This window comes from Nematostella vectensis, chromosome 8 (genome assembly GCF_932526225.1).
Source record: "Nematostella vectensis chromosome 8, jaNemVect1.1, whole genome shotgun sequence".
NCBI lineage: Eukaryota > Metazoa > Cnidaria > Anthozoa > Actiniaria > Edwardsiidae > Nematostella > Nematostella vectensis.
Genome location: NC_064041.1, coordinates 11168780 through 11185738, shown reverse-complemented (window position 1 = coordinate 11185738; position 16959 = coordinate 11168780). Strand labels below are relative to the sequence as shown.

Sequence of the window (16959 nt, the reverse complement as noted above, 5' to 3'; positions counted from 1 at the left end):
ATCCCCCCCCCCCCACCCACCCACTCCACTGTTCAACCTCTACTTTACCTGAGACTCATAGGGTAAAAATGCAATATTGATTTCTTTCAGGGTCTTTATAACTATAAATAAAATCAAAATTATCATTTTATCAGCACAGCAAAAATATTAACATCTTAATAATAAGAGTCAAAGTCAGACTTACATCTTTTGATGCCCTGTAGCTGGACGAGGAGAGAGTCAGGACAGACTGAAAAAAAAACATATTTCTGTTGTTTAATAGAATTTCCAAAGGCTAACAAGGATCCTTGCAATTTGTACCTATGTACGTAATAAGTATTGGTCAAGTACCTTATTATTCTTTATTTTCGCACATCTAAAATTTTGTGAAAATTTTCTCAGAATATTTCGCAAATTTTTCTATATCCCTTTAATTGTGCGAGATTGCTGACTTGCTGACTTTGCAAAAAACTTTTACAAGTTTTTAAGTACAAGTTTTTAAGTTCTTGATTTAAAAAAAAAAATCCTGAAAATCGCTTATTAAGTACGCGCACATAAACAGAATAAAGTACACATCATACTGTACCTACCCTCTGTGAAAAACAAATGGGCCCCTTTGTACTTCAAGGGATATTCTTTGAAGTCGGCCACCAGCAAGCTAATAGACTATGGAGACAGCATGAAGTACAACTGCTTATAATGTTGTGTGTCATAGTCATTCACTTTCTCACCTCAAGGTAATGATTACCACCATTTTTCCCAAGGGTGAGGGGCACTATATCCAATTAGTATAAATCCACTCACATACTATCATGAATCTCGCAATTTGATTGGCTCCTGTACTCAGTATCTATTGAGCCATAGATAGTGAGTAGCGAAAAAGCCAATTGAAGCAAAAGAGACAAAAAACCTTGATTCAAATTCAAGAAATTTGGTTCACAATCTTTTCTAGTAAATGTATTTTCCATCCTTACAAAAGGACACTTAAAGTAAAGAATGCAGGGTTTTGAAGCTTAAGTTTTCAATTTTCGTTTATCTGCATGCGCTGCAAACACAGGTTGCAAGCCCTCGCATACGCACTAGAAAACAGGTTATTTTAAAAGGGAGCACCCTGTTTTTATTTTGTAAAGCCATGAGCTCCCCCATGAGCTCCCCGAGCTCGGGAGACTGGGTGACCACTCCTCATGTCATCGGCAGAAAATAAATTATTGTATTGTATTATTGTTTTCTTTGTTTGTGTTATTAGTGAGAATAATTAAAATCGTCATTTATTTGAAGGTAGTATGTGAGTGGGTTTATACTTAAACTATTAGACTACGTGCCTCGTTGACTATCTATTGACTCATAGAAAACTCGAACTGGTAGTCTAATTGTCAAGTATAAACAAGCCCTAGGCATAATGTATGAATGCTGCATACAATATATACCATGTTCTCCCTCTTCCTCGTGTGGGCAAACTTCAGTACCTACCTTGGCTGATGTTGGTGGCTGTCAATTGAGGCAGTGACCTTTTTACTGTAAGCTATAAGGTAAGCTTAAATATAACTTACTGAACTTTTTTCGGTGTTAGTCAACTTACCCACTGGGCAGTGTCTCCTCTGCCTCATGGGCTCAATCTAGCATACAGTGCATCAAAATACATATGATGCCCTTCAATTTAGGTAGAAGCCATGTCCCCTATTGGGTCAATATGACCTACTACATGCCACCTCTGCCACAAGGGGTCAAGTCAAACTTACATCCTCCTCTGGCGTCAGGATATAGATGGCCTCTAATTGAGGAAGAGGCTCTCTGCGTTTTTCCAGATTTTCAACAACTGAGAAAATAATGCAAAAACACAATCAATCGTCAATCACATGAATTGTGTATGTCAGACAGCATAAGCTTCAAACAAAGCATAGCATTGAAAACATATAGGAAGCTTTGATATGGTATACACTACATCTAAAGCAGGAGATCAGATCCAATAAGGGATAACCAAAGCAAATAACCAAAGACATTTTTAAGCAAAATCATTGAGATTTGGGGTGGGGCTGTTCAGCTTCAGCCAACCCATGCCCACTATGCTCACAATTTGGGGCGGCCTGCTTATACTTCAAAATGGATTTAAAGCATAGCATATATAAACAATTTATGTATCATGTAGGATTAATATTGGCTGTATCACACTTATATTCATACTGTAATTGGTAAAAGCTCTAATAAGCCCTTGGAGGCTTGTAAACAGGGGGAAAAGAGGCAGCGGCTTTATAGGCTTTTATTTAAATTTTGATTTATTGGAGGGTGGGGCAGGGGGCTTAAAGAATTCTGGGCTTAGACATTGATGGGAATTTTATTGTGTTCTGTCTATTGTACATTCCATCCCCTTCTATTAAACGGCTTAGCCACACTAAAATGGACCCCCTTGGAAGAACATAGAACAGACATTTTTCCCCCTGGGCCTTGGATATCGAAAAATCCTTTTCTCCCCCAGATGGAGTTTTGCATAAACATTTTTGCATATTTTGCCTTAGGACACCCTTGCGAGCTAAGTCCTCTATATTAGGGGTGAACAGTAATTCGTAAACACGGTGGAACTGACCTGTTACTCCATTGTCAATCAAGTCGTGCATTTTTACACACGAAGAAATCATCCTGGTGCTCAAGTGATCAAGAACCAGCGCCTAAAACACCAAGCAATTCTCAAGCACGAGTAAAGGCATCGCATTGAAATTGCAGAAAATCTGACATTTAAAAAAAAAAAAAACATTCGTACCCTCCATTCTCCGGGTTGGTGAATTGGAGCGAAAACATTCTCAATCAGCCCTGAAAATTAGGAATTATAGCGAGAATAAGTTCGCTGATTATTTGCGGTTATATCTGGCGTATATCAAGGCTTACTTTTGCTGACTATGGTTTTCAGGGACATTATGCCGAAAGATTTTCGGAACAGGTCGCAAAATCTTCGAAATACCCAAGATGGCGGAACAACTACTCGGGTAACCAAGCCTTGTCCCTCCCATTTAGCCCTCACCCCTCTCCTGACGGGATTGATCATTGAAAAGATTAGTGCATGTTTTTAATAGGTTCTAAGGGGAACAAAGCAATTTTACAGCAAATTTGAAAAGTTAATTGATTTTAAAATCAAAAATAGACTCATTGGTGTAGATTTGATTAACAGGAAAAATGTATATGCTTATGGTATTCATAGCTTCCCAGTTGGTCTATCATTCAACAAGTAAGTCTGGATAAAAAAAAGACCTGCCATATATTAGAAGCACTTGAAAATATGAAAATTGAGTATTGAAATATGAGCATTGTACTCTGCAAAAACTATTCAAATTAAATTTATTCCTACTATATCGAGCTTTTTGACGATGTATTTTTTTATTTTTTCCGCCTTTTTCATATAAATGAGGAGCAAAACTTGACAACTTTTATTTGTCTTGAAGAAGATAATTGCTATGGTGTTCGGTAACTCGAAAAGCGCTCTCTATATAAAATAAAAGCTGTTTACATAGTATTAAATTCTAGGCTTTTATCGAGCGTAAGGCTGAATAAGTTAATGGTTAGGCTGTTCCACGCACTCGACAAAAAGTAAAGTTTACTTTTTTACTCGAATTAAGTTTTTTGTTCACTAATACCTACTAATACATTATCAACAAAGCTAAAATACACGCAAATATCCTAAGCTTATCTCGTAGTGGAAAGAATAAAAAAACAAAAGTTCTTTACATAGTATTATTCATTTTTCTTTTTGTAGACAATTTCGACATCGGCGTCGTAAAATTTCAATTTGTTGTTTGCGGAATTTGAGAGCATATAAGAGCCCGCCGGGTTGCAATGGGCGTTATTGCAATTATAAGAACTAACATTTTTACAGTTGGACACAATGTTTGTTGATCATTTGATTTCCGGTGGTCTACCAGAGTATTAAGATGGGGATAAAAGGATTTTGAAAGGTCCCCTTCCTACGAAAAGGGTGGGCGGATTTGAGGTTCGGAAATTTAGCAGGCTTATTTTCGAGTGGATTTACTCGTTATAACAGGTCCTGAGTTTGAGCCATAGATTAATAAAAAATCCCTAAGTTTTTGAGGGAAAGTTAATGCTAATTGAACAGTGAGAGGCTCAAGCCAACTGGTATTAGGCTGACAAGACGGTAAGTAGGAATCTGAAATTTATACCAGTATACGCTGCTTCTTTTTATCGTAATTGCTACGCCCAATTAATACTTTAATTTTGACCAATCATCACGAACAAAGGAATATAATATGCTTTGATGAGGGGCAATTTGAGGTGTCATACCCCTATAGGGTTCCGAAAATTATATTTGCTATGCTTAGATCCTTATCCTTTTGAGTTTATCCTTTGAACTGCAAGTTCTAATTGCAATTCTTTCATGATGTGTTCCTGCCTTTTTGATGGTTTTGATTGAAGTGAATTAGTTATCATCCATCATTTGCTCTACAACAACTTAAATAAACTCAGCCAGTCTAGCTCTTTTGAAATTATTAGGGATTCATGATTGAAATACTCTGTTATGAATAGCATTTGACATTTGCTGGGTGTTCCGTTGTATGAAAGACATGGAATGGCATTTATGTCAGATCTGTGATCGTCCGACATTAAACAGTTAAATTATCGAGTAGTATGATGTAAATAGTAGATTAAGGAGACTAGAAAAAAAAGTGTCCTCTCGAAGACAAAAATGACTGAAGTCTCGAATGAGTGTTTTGAATAAATATATATTTTTTTGATGCCACTGCCTCTAATTACAATTGAAGTTAACAAGGGACAGATGGCTTAAGTTAAACAATCGAGGCACAATATATTCGAATCCTTGAACTGACTATACGTTTACCTTGAATATAGGAAAAGTAAACCAGCTTTTTACCTTTGAATAATCAGAAGTATCCAAAGATTCAAAAAATATCTTCCTAACTAGGGTATTCTTTTCTGATTTGATTGTCAAATGGTTATCTTCGTTCGATAAAGAATAGATTGTGATGGGAATATTTATGATGGTTTTTTATATACTTTAGAAATAGTAGGAATGGATTATTATTTCGCTTGATTGAATTGTTTACGGCATAAAAACACACAGGGGACCAAAGAATTCTAGTCGACCACACCTTTAATTGTGCTAAAATATTGAAAAGAAACATCTAAAATCAATGTTTTATCATTAAAATTCTAAATCCTTTGTAAACTATCGCATTGTCATCTTCAAATCAGCAGATGGAAATTTTCTTACACTTGGTGTTTTTTTTCAAGGATGATACAATGGTCGCTTACAACAAACTCATAAAGGGCACGCCGCACTTGTATCACGGTTTCGGGTCGGTCTCTCTGCGAGCTGTGACATTATACCATTATTTGTCGGAAATTCAGCTATCAAGTTTAGTCGCACCCAATGCTTTTAAATAGATTTATCTGAGTTCTTTTTTTAACTAAGAAGAAAAGTCTAGGCTATAATCTAACAAGATCGACATTTTTTTTCTATTGGGAATTAGTATAAATCTACTCACATATTATCACGATAGATAGCGAGAAGCTATCAAACAAACAACATAAATTATTATTAGGTAGTATGTGAGTAAATTTATACTAAAACAATTAGACTACTCGTTCTCGTTTTCTATGAGTCGAATACGCGCCTCGTTGACTATCTATTGACTCATAGAAAACTCGAACTCGTCAGCTCGTAGTCTAATTTAAATATAAGCTACAGTATTCCTATCAATAAAATGACGGAGAAAAAGTTTTCCAAGAAATAATTCCTTGAGAAAAAAAGTATTCCCGTCAATAAAAGTATTAGAAGAAGAATTTTATGCAAATATCAGATTTCAAAGCTTGCTTTTGAGTATTATTTGGACCTTTAGCATTTTGTTGTTCAAAGTATTTAACTCAAGTACATGAAACTTGAGTCTATGCATATACCCAGTATGATAGCTCAAATAACTCCCCCATTGAGATTTTGGGTCTTTTTATAGACCCTATCAAAAAGTGCTTGCTTTGGTAGTCTGACGTACGCAACAGAAATCTGACACACTTTGGATAAAAATTGTTTTCACAGGAAGAAGAATTCACTTGCTCCATTCTCTCTAGTCCAGCCGTGAGGTCTTGCTTTCCTTGTCTCGCCTTCTTTCATACTCGAGTTAGCAGAGAGCGTTTCGGTGCCCCCCTGAGCCAGTATGTCTGTTCTTCGAGTTTTCATCTTCAGTCTTAGCACCATTTGTTTTTGTTTATGTACTAGTCAAGGTGAGTGTGATTGCTGGATGTATACAATTTTGAGACGCATGCATTCAGAAGAATTATTGTCGAATCCGTTGTATCGCGACCCTCGTTTTTTAAAACACGATTTGTTTGGGTTTTCTGTTCCGTCCGTAAAACCATTCTGAGCCAATCAGAGTCTCGCTTTGTGCACTTCCCTGGCTTTCCCTCTGGACAAAAACCAGACAGTGTCGCGACAGAAAGCCAGGCAACTGCACTAGGCGAGAGATGGCAAGAATCTGATTGGCTTAAAATAATTTGACTGGCGGAACAGAACATTTCAAAAGACAAAAACAAATCGATGTTTTGAAAATGCGGCGTCGCGATACAACGGATTCGACAGAAAATGGCAGGATCCAAGCTATAGTCAAGACACCCAAGCTATGAAAGCCAGTGAGAAATTCGCTTTGCATAAGTTTTTCTTTTTTTTTCTAAAAAAAAGGTTTATTTAATTAAAATTGTTTATGTAACTTGAAAAAAAAAAAAGCGTTTGGAATCATGGTGTCTTACAACTGGGTAAAAAAAACTGTGTGTTAGCCCAGAGAATAACCAGTGTTAACCATGCATTTATCTTTCGCATGTGCTTGAACTGATTTTATGTTAGTCTAGTTGGATGAAGGTTGGATGTGCTAAAAAGATCTTTCAAGAGATTTAATGACATATGGCATTGACAGACATAAACTAACATGGCTCATAAAACCACATAAAAGTAAGAGACCATGTAAAAAACTACTTGCCGTTCAAAGTCGTGATTTTGGGTTTTTGTTTATTTGTTTGTTTGTTTGTTTTACAAGAATTCAGTATTGGATAATGATAGAAAATGTGCCTTAGCCGCAGTACAGCTGTAGAGCACAGGAGATTACCGATTCCCAAATAATGCACCAGTCAATTGAAACCACGGCACCCCGACCCCGGGACATAGCGGGGAAATTAACATTCATGTGGTGTGAAATTTGCGTTACCTTCCCGGGTACCGGAGCCTGTGATGGTGTTAAAACCATCGATACATGGCCCCGGTGTTCTCCGATAACGTCCCACTATCGAAAGCCATACCTTCCTTTGAGCTGCCATGTTCAGTGAACGAAACATCGGCGGGAAAAAGCGGGTGCATACTACACTCAGTTTCGGGCCCTCTCTAGTATTTTCAGCCCCGGCTACCCCAAATTTAAAAGTCAACAGACATCGATAGATAGAGAGTAAACTTTATTTTTTTCAGTCTATACTATCAGAATTTAGATTTGCAAGCAAGTATCTTTGTTGAAAAATTATAATTTGAATACGCTGGGAAAAAACCGGGGACGCAACTTCCAGTTCAGCGTTAATTCCCCGCCCCCTTTCCCGGCCTGTTGTGGGCTTACGTTAAATCCCGGGGCCCCCGGTGGACTACAGGTGTTAAATAGGTGTTAAATCCCCCGCATGATCGCGTTACTTCCCCGGTATGTCCCGGGGGTCGGGGGGCCGGACTGTCAATTGACTGGTGCATAAGAGAAAAGCTAAGCTCGTAAATTATCCTTTGAACCCGAGAGCCTCGTTTCCATGCGTTCGCCCCAGTTCTCTAATGGCCCGAAATGGATGCTGTGCAAGCTGATTGCTCCCTTTGAATATTGTTTTAGTTTGCTAGCTCCCTTTTTCTCTTAATAATGACATAAACTTGAACTATGATCTACCTTTGAATTATCCAAACCTTGTCCATGGGTAGGATATCAAAATGTTGAAGGATATTCAGGGGCGGATACATGGGGTGGATTGGGTGGATATCCACCCCCCCTTTTTGAGTAAAAAAAAATTGAAAAGTCACATTGTTTGAAGAAAATAAATGTCTAAGGGACAGAGGATACTGTCCATGTACCTTAGCCTCCTTTGCTTTGCTGATGTGACAAATCCTGCATCCGCCCCTGATATTTCTATTGAGTTAACCCTGGGTACCAGAGGCTCGTCTTAATTGCTAGGCGGAACTTGTTTGATATCCTTTACAAAATCAACGTGAAACTTAAATTAAACAGGTGTGTGGTCTCCCATCCTCCCTGACAAATAATGATATCAGTAATCAAGAGGCTTGACAAGTGTGACTAGCCGGAGGCAGGGTAACTGGCAAGATTTCTAGCGCGATATTCTAAACTAGAAATGATTAACTAAGTTCAGACAGAATGCAAGAAGTTTGCGCTCTTGCAGTAAAAGTGGGACAAAGCCCACTTAGATACTTAAACTAGGTCTAAAGCTCTGTGTGAAAGGGGATTTAAAACTAGATCTTAAGATAACAAGTTATGAGATAAGGGTTATGCAAACAGAAGCTAAAACACATTTTGCGAATTGGACATTTCTTTATCAATTAACTGAGTAAAACCCTTTTTCAAAAGAGAGTACTTGAGGTGATAGAGCTTAAGGTTATAATCTCGAAAAACTGTCATAATACGATGTGATCTTAGTGATTATTTTCTCGCGATAACACATCATATGACACATATTTAACCATGTACTAATTTAATAGTATAAACTTCCTTTCCTTTGACAAAGTACATCAGGACAGTTCTGCATAATTTATAGTGCCGGATCAAGTTTGGTTTCCTTGGCTTGAACGTCTGACACATTGTTAGTTTGAAAATATTAGGTCAATCGACAATTTGCGCGCCTTGCTTATATCAAAATAAATTTATGCCACAGCAGTTTTCTCTTTTTCCCGTTCTCTGTGCTAAGGCAAAAACCGCAGATTTAGTGTTTATACAGTATAAACCAAATAAGGTTGCACTGGAGAATCCATGTGTTGTACCTGCAGTGGTTCATGGATCCTAGCCTCTGAATGCCACGTCATGTTCACAGGCACAAAAACAAGAATGCTATTTTTTATTAACGTAAGTAGGTATTGGACTTTATTTTATCGTCGTCTAAATAGGGAGCTTTCTCAGAAAACATTAACAAAATAATATCCATCCAAAATATGGCTCTATAAGCCATTGATGGGGAATTAATATACAATTTTTATTTACGCCTATGTGCTTAACTTTTCGATACCCAAGCACTACGAGTTACCATGGTTCCGATACCCACCTTATTATGAGTAAACATTGGACTCAACCTCGTCCCAATGGGCCTCCTGGGAAATTTTTAAGATGGCGTGTAGCTGATGAAGAGACGCTATAATGAAAATTACCCAGAAGACCCTAGGGACGATGTTGCATTGGACGATAAAAATATAATCAAAATATTAAGATAAAACAAAATTTGTTGCAGCTTTACAGAATTATACGCCAGTAGGATGTTTCAAGGATCAACCGTACCCAAACCGAGCACTACCCTTTCTACTGGCGAACTTCCGAATCCACCATCCGATCGTCAACTGGTTCAACTTGAAAATGACCGTACATGAATGTGCAAAGGAAGCGGCAAAGAAAGGTTTTCAGGGGGGAGGGCAGATTGATGTTTTTGTTAAATGCTCAAGGTCTGTCGCGCATAATGTTTTGAATCCTCTTTAAGTGGAACTTGAACGGTGGGAAGTGTGATTTTAGCATTATTTCGGCAATCTCAAAAACAACCAGAGAGATAACAAAAATAACTACCTAGGTTTATTAAATGATCTTTCATCTTTCAACAAAAATAACTACCCAGGTTTATTAAATGATCTTTCATCTTTCAGATAAATTGTTGTTTGAACGCCTTACATTTAGGGGATGGAAATCAATTGAAAATACTTTTGGAATAGGCCTGTACCTTTACTCAAACCTTGAAATTGCATAAATAAGCCAACTAGATCCTTTAAATAAACTCCCTTTAACGGAGAATCGGCTCATTTGTATTTATTACACCTGGGCAAGTCATCAGGAAGATCATACGTTCTTTTGTTAGACACTTTAATATTGATCAAACTTAGAACAAGCGTGCGAATGACCCTTTAAGTTAAACTCTATAGCGTTTTCAATGTTTATCAGTTAGTTTATCAGACAGGGATTTCACAATTGATCATATGGGTTCATGGTACGACTAGAAGGACTACACAAAAGATAGAAAAAAACTAGATGTAGGCTGCGTTGGCGTGATGGGATCAGGGACATGAATGTCAACACCAAATTGGAATGGTTTGTTTTGCGCATATTTTACTACTCTCTTAAAAGAGAGGCGTAAAATCTTGTGTTGATTCATTTTCTTCATATGGATGCAAGACAAGCTTTTGTCTAATCTATCGCCCCATGACAGGTAATCCATGAAAAAATGAGACACTATATACTACTGGAATCCGAAATCCACAAACTAGGGTCTGGAATCCAAGACTCAAGCTGGAGTCCGGAATACAGGAATCCTGGAAAACAAAAACGAAATCCGGAGTCCACACACTAGGATCCGGAATCTAGAACCTTATTGGAGAACCTGTCATGGGGCTAATTCAATCTAATAAAAGAGAGGGACTATATTAGGTGAGAAAAATCTAAAAATAGTTAAATGTAAAACACCTGGAATATATTGATATTATGTCAACCTATTTTGGTTTTAAAGTATGAAAAGTGCGCGCAAAAGTGTGAACAATTCACAGTTTTAAAGTCGCCCAGTTTCGTCTAATAATTCTTTTTTTTTTCTCTATCAGGAATGGTGTATTTTGGAGTCCAGTTTTATGGCGAGTGCTGGAGTGGGGCCGACGCTCACAAGACTTATGATAAACACGGCCAAAGTTCTCAATGCAAATCCGGTGTCGGCAAGCACTATACCAACTATATCTACAGATTCACTGGCGAAGGTAAGACATGACAGATTCACTGGTGAAGGTAAATATAACAGATTCACTGGTGAAGGTAAGACATAACAGATTCACTGGTGAAGGTAAGACGTAACAGATTCACTGGTGAAGGTAAATATAACAGATTCACTGGTGAAGGTAAGACATAACAGATTCACTGGTGAAGGTAAGACGTAACAGATTCACTGGTGAAGGTAAGACATAACAGATTCACTGGTGAAGGTAAGACACAATAGATTCACTGGTGGACGTAAGACATAACAGATTCACTGGTGATGGTAAGACATAAGAGATTCCTTGGTGAAGGTAAGACCAGGGGTGTACCCAGGGGGCCCGGTCCCCCCCCCCCTTCTAGCAGCCAAAAATACAGTAAATGTATGAAACATTATCCAAAATACAGGAAAAAATGCCTTGAAAGGGCCTTTTGGGCCCCCTCCTGTTAAAAATCCTGGCTACGCTGCTAAAGACATAACAGATTCACTGATGAAGGTTAGATATAACAGATTCACTGGTGGAGGTAAGACATAACAGATTCACTGGTGAAGGTAAGATATAACAGATTAACTGGTGAAGGTAAGACGTAACAGATTCACTGGTGAAGGTAAGACGTAACAGATTCACTGGTGAAGGTAACACGTAAAAGAGTCACTGGTGAAGGTAAGACATAACAGATTCACTGGTGAAGGTAAGTAATAACAGATTCACTTATGAAGGTAAGACCAGGGGCGTACCCAGGGGGCCCGGTCCCCCCCCCCCCCCCCCCTTCTAGCAGCCAAAAATACAGTAAATGTATGAGACATTATCTAAAATACAGGAAAAAATGCCTTGAAAGGGCCTTTTGGGCCCCCTCCTGTTAAAATTCCTGGCAACGCTGCTGAAGACATAACAGATTCACTGGTGAAGGTTAGACATAACAGATTCACTTATGAAGGTGAGGTAAAGTTGAGGTAAATGTAAGACATAACAGATTCACTGGTGAAGGTGAGACGTAACAGATTCACTGGTGAAGGTAAGACGTAACAGATTCACTGTTGAAGGTAAGACGTAACAGATTCACTGGTGAAGGTAAGACATAACAGATTCACTTATGAAGGTAAGACATAACAAATTTACTGGTAACGTCAGGTAAATGTAAGACATAACAGATTTACTGGTGAAGGTAAGACGTAACAGATTCACTGGTGAAGGTAAGACATAACAGATTTACTGGTAACGTTAGGTAAATGTAAGACATAACAGATTCACTGGTGAAGGTAAGACATAAGAGATTCACTGGTGAAGGTAAGACATAAGAGATTCACCGGTGAAGGTAAGACACAACAGATTCACTGGTCTGGACGTAAGAAATAACAGATTCACTGGTGGACGAAAGACATAACAGATTCACTGTTGAAGGTGAGACATAACAGATTCCTTGGTGAGGTTAGACATAACAGATTCACTGGTGAAGGTAAGACATAAGAGATTCACCGGTGAAGGTAAGACATAACAGATTCTCTGGTGGACGTAAGACATAACAGATTCACTGGTGGACGAAAGACATAACAGATTCACTGGTGAAGGTAAGACGTAACAGATTCACTGGTGAAGGTAAGACATAAGAGATTTACTGGTGAAGGTAAGACATAAGAGATTCACCGGTGAAGGTAAGACATAACAGATTCACTGGTGGACGTAAGACATAACAGATTCACTGGTCTGGACGTAAGACATAACAGATTCACTGGTGGACGAAAGACATAACAGATTCACTGGTGAAGGTAAGACGTAACAGATTTACTGTTGAAGGAAAGACATAACAGATTCACTGGTGAAGGTAAGACATAACAGATTCACTGGTGAAGGTAAGACATAACAGATTCACTGGTGAAGGTAAGACATAACAGATTCACTGGTGAAGGTAAGACATAAGAAATTCACCGGTGAAGGTAAGACATGACAGATTCACTGGTGGACGTAAGACATAACAGATTCACTGGGTGGACGTAAGACATAACAGATTCACTGGTGGCTGTAAGACATAACAGATTCCTTGGTGAACGTAAGACATAACGCAGTTGCGTCACGCATGGTTTCGTAGGCTATGAAACCCTATGCAAATGAGACGCTCGTGTTCACAAGCCTGAAACCCGAACGGCACGTGCCTTAGGGCGCGTTTTTTTACTAGTGATTCCGGAATGAGAATGATTACAATAGAAACAGCGCGCGTTCGTTAATCCCGCGTTGCCATTAGTGAATGGAATGAAGGCCATTCCACCAATTCTGCTACATGTAGCAAATGACTAAAATGCCATTCTAGACCAACCGTTCCCATTCCAGAATAATAGGAAAAAACACGCCCTTCGAGAGACCGAGACCAACTGTCAATTCGAGATGGAGCGCCCTGCCATGGAGCAAGCCCTCCCCAATCTTATGTGATGATTACCCTTAAAGAAAGCTGCTATTTTATGCTCCCGCTCAATGCCGAGTCACTCAAAGCATTAATTTCCATCGACTTATTCAAAGAAATAACCAGTATATTTTAAATGTCATAGTGTATCCGACTTCATTCATATATTTTTATTTTTGAGTTTCCTTGCAAATAAACACTTGTATTTTTTATAATAAACAATAGCAAAGGAGTGGTTGATCGACATTCTTCAATTGATCGCAGATTCATTAAGGATTTAGAGGCGGATGCAATAAAAGGCTAGATGAGGTCTTATTTCTATTGTGTTTCTCTTTAGAGAACGAGTGTTTGGCACCAATAGCATTAAACAATGGTGATCGCTCCATGAGTGCGGGGTCAGGATACCTTTGTGATAAAAATATGGTAGAGGCCTGGTACCGATTCTTGCCGCCCGCGGGATCTGCCATGCCGACTTCTTGTGTACCGACATCGCACTGCGGGACTGTCATACCAGGCTGGATCAAGGTATTTGCAAAGCAGGCGCTGGCGTCTGGGTGTCAAAAAGATCACGTGGCCTTCTGTTTGACAAATTTAAAACAAAATAGACACATAAATGGCTGCGCTATTCACGCCAGAGAGCGACGAAAAAAATAAAATTTGTGAAGGTGAAACGAAACCATTTCCGGAAAAAAAACTTTCTGGCTTCATTTGTAAGTGCAAAGTAAGTTGCTTTTTGTTGCTGTCATTCTCCCGCTAAAAGCCTGAGGGCCCGCTAGTTTGCTACCCAAAGACGTCATGTGATCGCTCGAATTAGGCGATGTATCGAGTCGCGCCCGCCATTTTGTTTTATTTGGCCGCGCGCAAGCTGGGGTTAAGGAGAAACGACAAAACTTTTGCCCAAGTGGTTATTCTCATCTCCTTTTATTCTCTTTTCTTTCCGAGGAAAGGGACTCCACTCACAGCGAGTCTTAGGGGCAATAATGCTTTTAAGTCAATACTCCTCCCTCCAATCCCTCCATCACCACACACACACACATTGAGGCCTGGGTACCTCAAGGCCCATAACATCCCGATCATAAAACTGCTACAAATTTATAGATATAAAAATTATTCGCTTCCTTTGCAGCCCGAGACCCACCCGTCCAACCCCCGCCAAGGAATTGTGGATGGCACGGTGTGTTTTCACTGGCGGTCAAACTGTTGTCTGTGGTCTTACAAGATTAAAGTGCGAAACTGCGGAAGGTTCATTGTCTACAAGCTTAAACCTACAACGATTGGCTGTCCACTTCGTTACTGTGGCAACATGTAAGGTACGTGGTGGAGCACGTAACGGGTACATGATGAGTGCGTCATGACGAAACGTGCATGGAGAGAGCATGCGCAATACCTTTAAACAAGGATACCTTTGCTTCAACACCTCGTGGCTGGGGGGAGGGGGGTGCGCAGGACAGGCCCACCCCCTTAAACCGTCTAGAAGGACCCTTCCCCCCCAACCCCCCCCCCCATTCCCCCACCACCACCACCACCACCACCACCACTCTTGCAAATCTTAAAACTTTATACTTAAAATTTTAAAGAGTATCTACAATTTAATTTGAATGCTCTAGTCGCAGAGATCATTTTTCTCCTAATAGATCCGTAGCAAGATTTGCTAGGTCAGTCAAGCCGACATTTTATGCTCCCGCACAATATGACTCAAAGAATCCATTTCCATCTGCTAATTCAAGCAAGTAACTGAGTAACCTTATATCAAATATCATTAATAAAGTATCACACTTCATTCGTGGATGGTTATTTTGAACTTTTCTTGCAAATGAGCCGCTGTATTTACAATTGTAAACAATAACAAAGGAGTGGTTGATAGACATTGTTTAAACACTCACGGACAAAAACAGCAACCATCAACATGCGGTTTCTGCCCATTCCAAAAGTTGTACGTGAATGTTTTTGTTTCTGTATCATAGAAGAAAGACAAGTGTTCAAGACTGATGTCACCGTGGATTCATATGGCATTCACTCATAGGAAAAGTTACAATTGTAACAATTGCAATTGTAAAGACTAACCAGAGTAATAAAAAACAAACAAGTCATAATGCTTGTCTATACTGTTTCTGAATTGTAGGTTGGGTCGCCCTCTTTCCCTTTCTGATTTTAGTTTTTTTCTCCGCGTAAAAGTGAATGGGTTATACGATAAGAAAAAAAAAAAATAATTGCAAAAACACACACACACACAGAAAAAAAGGTCATTGGCCTGGGATGGAACCCGGCCTGAAGAAAAATGGAAACCATGGCATTCGCTTTCCAAACGATATATGGTAGCTAATTGCTTTACGGAAAGCTGTAACACTGTAAAGAACCGTAAGGCCCCTGGCACAAAGTATACAACCCGCGCATTAATGGGGAGGCAATAAACAACCAATATATTTAATTGAAAAAGATATAATTGAACTATATAGCAAGAGAGTATATATTTTCTTTTATAAGCTCACCTCCCTCCCTTTTATCCGCTACCTGGTTCCCGGTAAAATCGAGAATATCGCCACACTCGGAATCATAGGTGAAACGGTAATACAGAAAAAACATGGTAAGCGAGAAATCCATGTTGCACTGTAAAAAAAATATAGAATAAATAAAGACGGAAAACGATTTTTTTTTATTTGGAAGAAGGTCGAGTTGTACAGCGAAGGGCCTGCACATAAGAGGGTTTATTTGTGGTAGGAGGAATCAGTCATCAAAGCATAGTATAAATATTTCAAGAGATGTACTTTAATCTTTTGTTAGAAAGAAAAGAAAAAGAAAAAACGTAATAGTGAGATCCGCCTCCGGCTAGGTTTTTGTTTGTTTTGAAACAAAGAGATAAGACATTTATTCATCTTATCGAACAAGAGGGAGAGAGAGGGGGGCCCTGATCCAAAATTTTCCGGGGTACCCTCATTAATCTATTAGATCATCTTCGCCTGAGAATGTCACAAAAATATGATAAGCAAATAATTCTTAATATCAGCGACAGCAATGCTGGGGTAAAAATAAAGCTGATGCTTTATGTGTCCAGAGCTATTAGCTAGCCTCGAAATATTAGAGTGCTTTCGCGCCGGCAAGAAATGTCTTGCCTGGTGGGTAATCCCCTTTGCAAGGCCTCCCATCTGTAGATGCGTGCGCAATCGAACGTGAGCGATGCGGCGTCATCCAACGTCGTCCTCGTGGTCTTCTGGGTAAGTTTCAATATGGCGTCTAGCTTCGTCAGCCATATTGAAAATTACCCAGAAGACCCTGGGGACGAGGTTGGGCGTCATCTTGCCTGGCTCCTGTTTACGAAACTCTTCCGAAAACTTCTCGGGCTCGTAAAACTTTCTCGGTGACTTCTCAGGAATCAGTGGGGACCAGGCGCCTGTCCCGTTTCTCGGAACACCCGAGAATTCTCGGACCCGAAAACTTTATTTTGCATTTTGCTTAACATTTCGCATGTTTTCCTGTTTGAGAACGGCTTTCGTGTTTTAGAACAGTTTGAACTTCCTCTTGGTTCATATTTCAAATGATTACGCTCAATAGGGCTATTTTTGAAGTTTAGCCATGTGACTTTCGTGCTCGAGATCGCCCCATGACAGGTAATCCGGAA

The 16959-nt window shown here is 39.2% G+C and overlaps 2 protein-coding genes across 2 annotated transcripts in view; one reads left to right on the top strand and one right to left on the bottom strand.

The window, feature by feature from the left end:
- LOC5515342 (syntaxin-binding protein 1) overlaps nt 1-2972 on the bottom strand; it is a 31624-nt gene extending 28652 nt beyond the window's left edge. Inside the window, exons 1-7 of the mRNA XM_048730993.1 lie at nt 2860-2972; nt 2735-2784; nt 2561-2642; nt 1719-1795; nt 570-645; nt 185-229; nt 49-101 (exon numbers count right to left, since the gene is read on the bottom strand). Coding sequence (XP_048586950.1) covers nt 49-101; nt 185-229; nt 570-645; nt 1719-1795; nt 2561-2642; nt 2735-2784; nt 2860-2887 — 411 coding nt within the window. The 5' untranslated portion in view covers nt 2888-2972. The remainder of the gene's footprint in view (nt 1-48; nt 102-184; nt 230-569; nt 646-1718; nt 1796-2560; nt 2643-2734; nt 2785-2859) is intronic.
- A 1056-nt stretch (nt 2973-4028) lies between these two features.
- LOC5515341 (von Willebrand factor D and EGF domain-containing protein) lies at nt 4029-15436 on the top strand. Its single transcript, XM_032385041.2, has 7 exons — nt 4029-4117; nt 6035-6219; nt 9460-9621; nt 10805-10954; nt 13681-13868; nt 14470-14653; nt 15308-15436. Exons 2-6 carry the CDS (start codon nt 6153-6155, stop codon nt 14650-14652), a joined length of 750 nt encoding a protein of 249 aa, XP_032240932.2. The 5' UTR covers nt 4029-4117; nt 6035-6152; the 3' UTR covers nt 14653; nt 15308-15436.
- Nucleotides 15437-16959: the final 1523 nt, after the last annotated feature.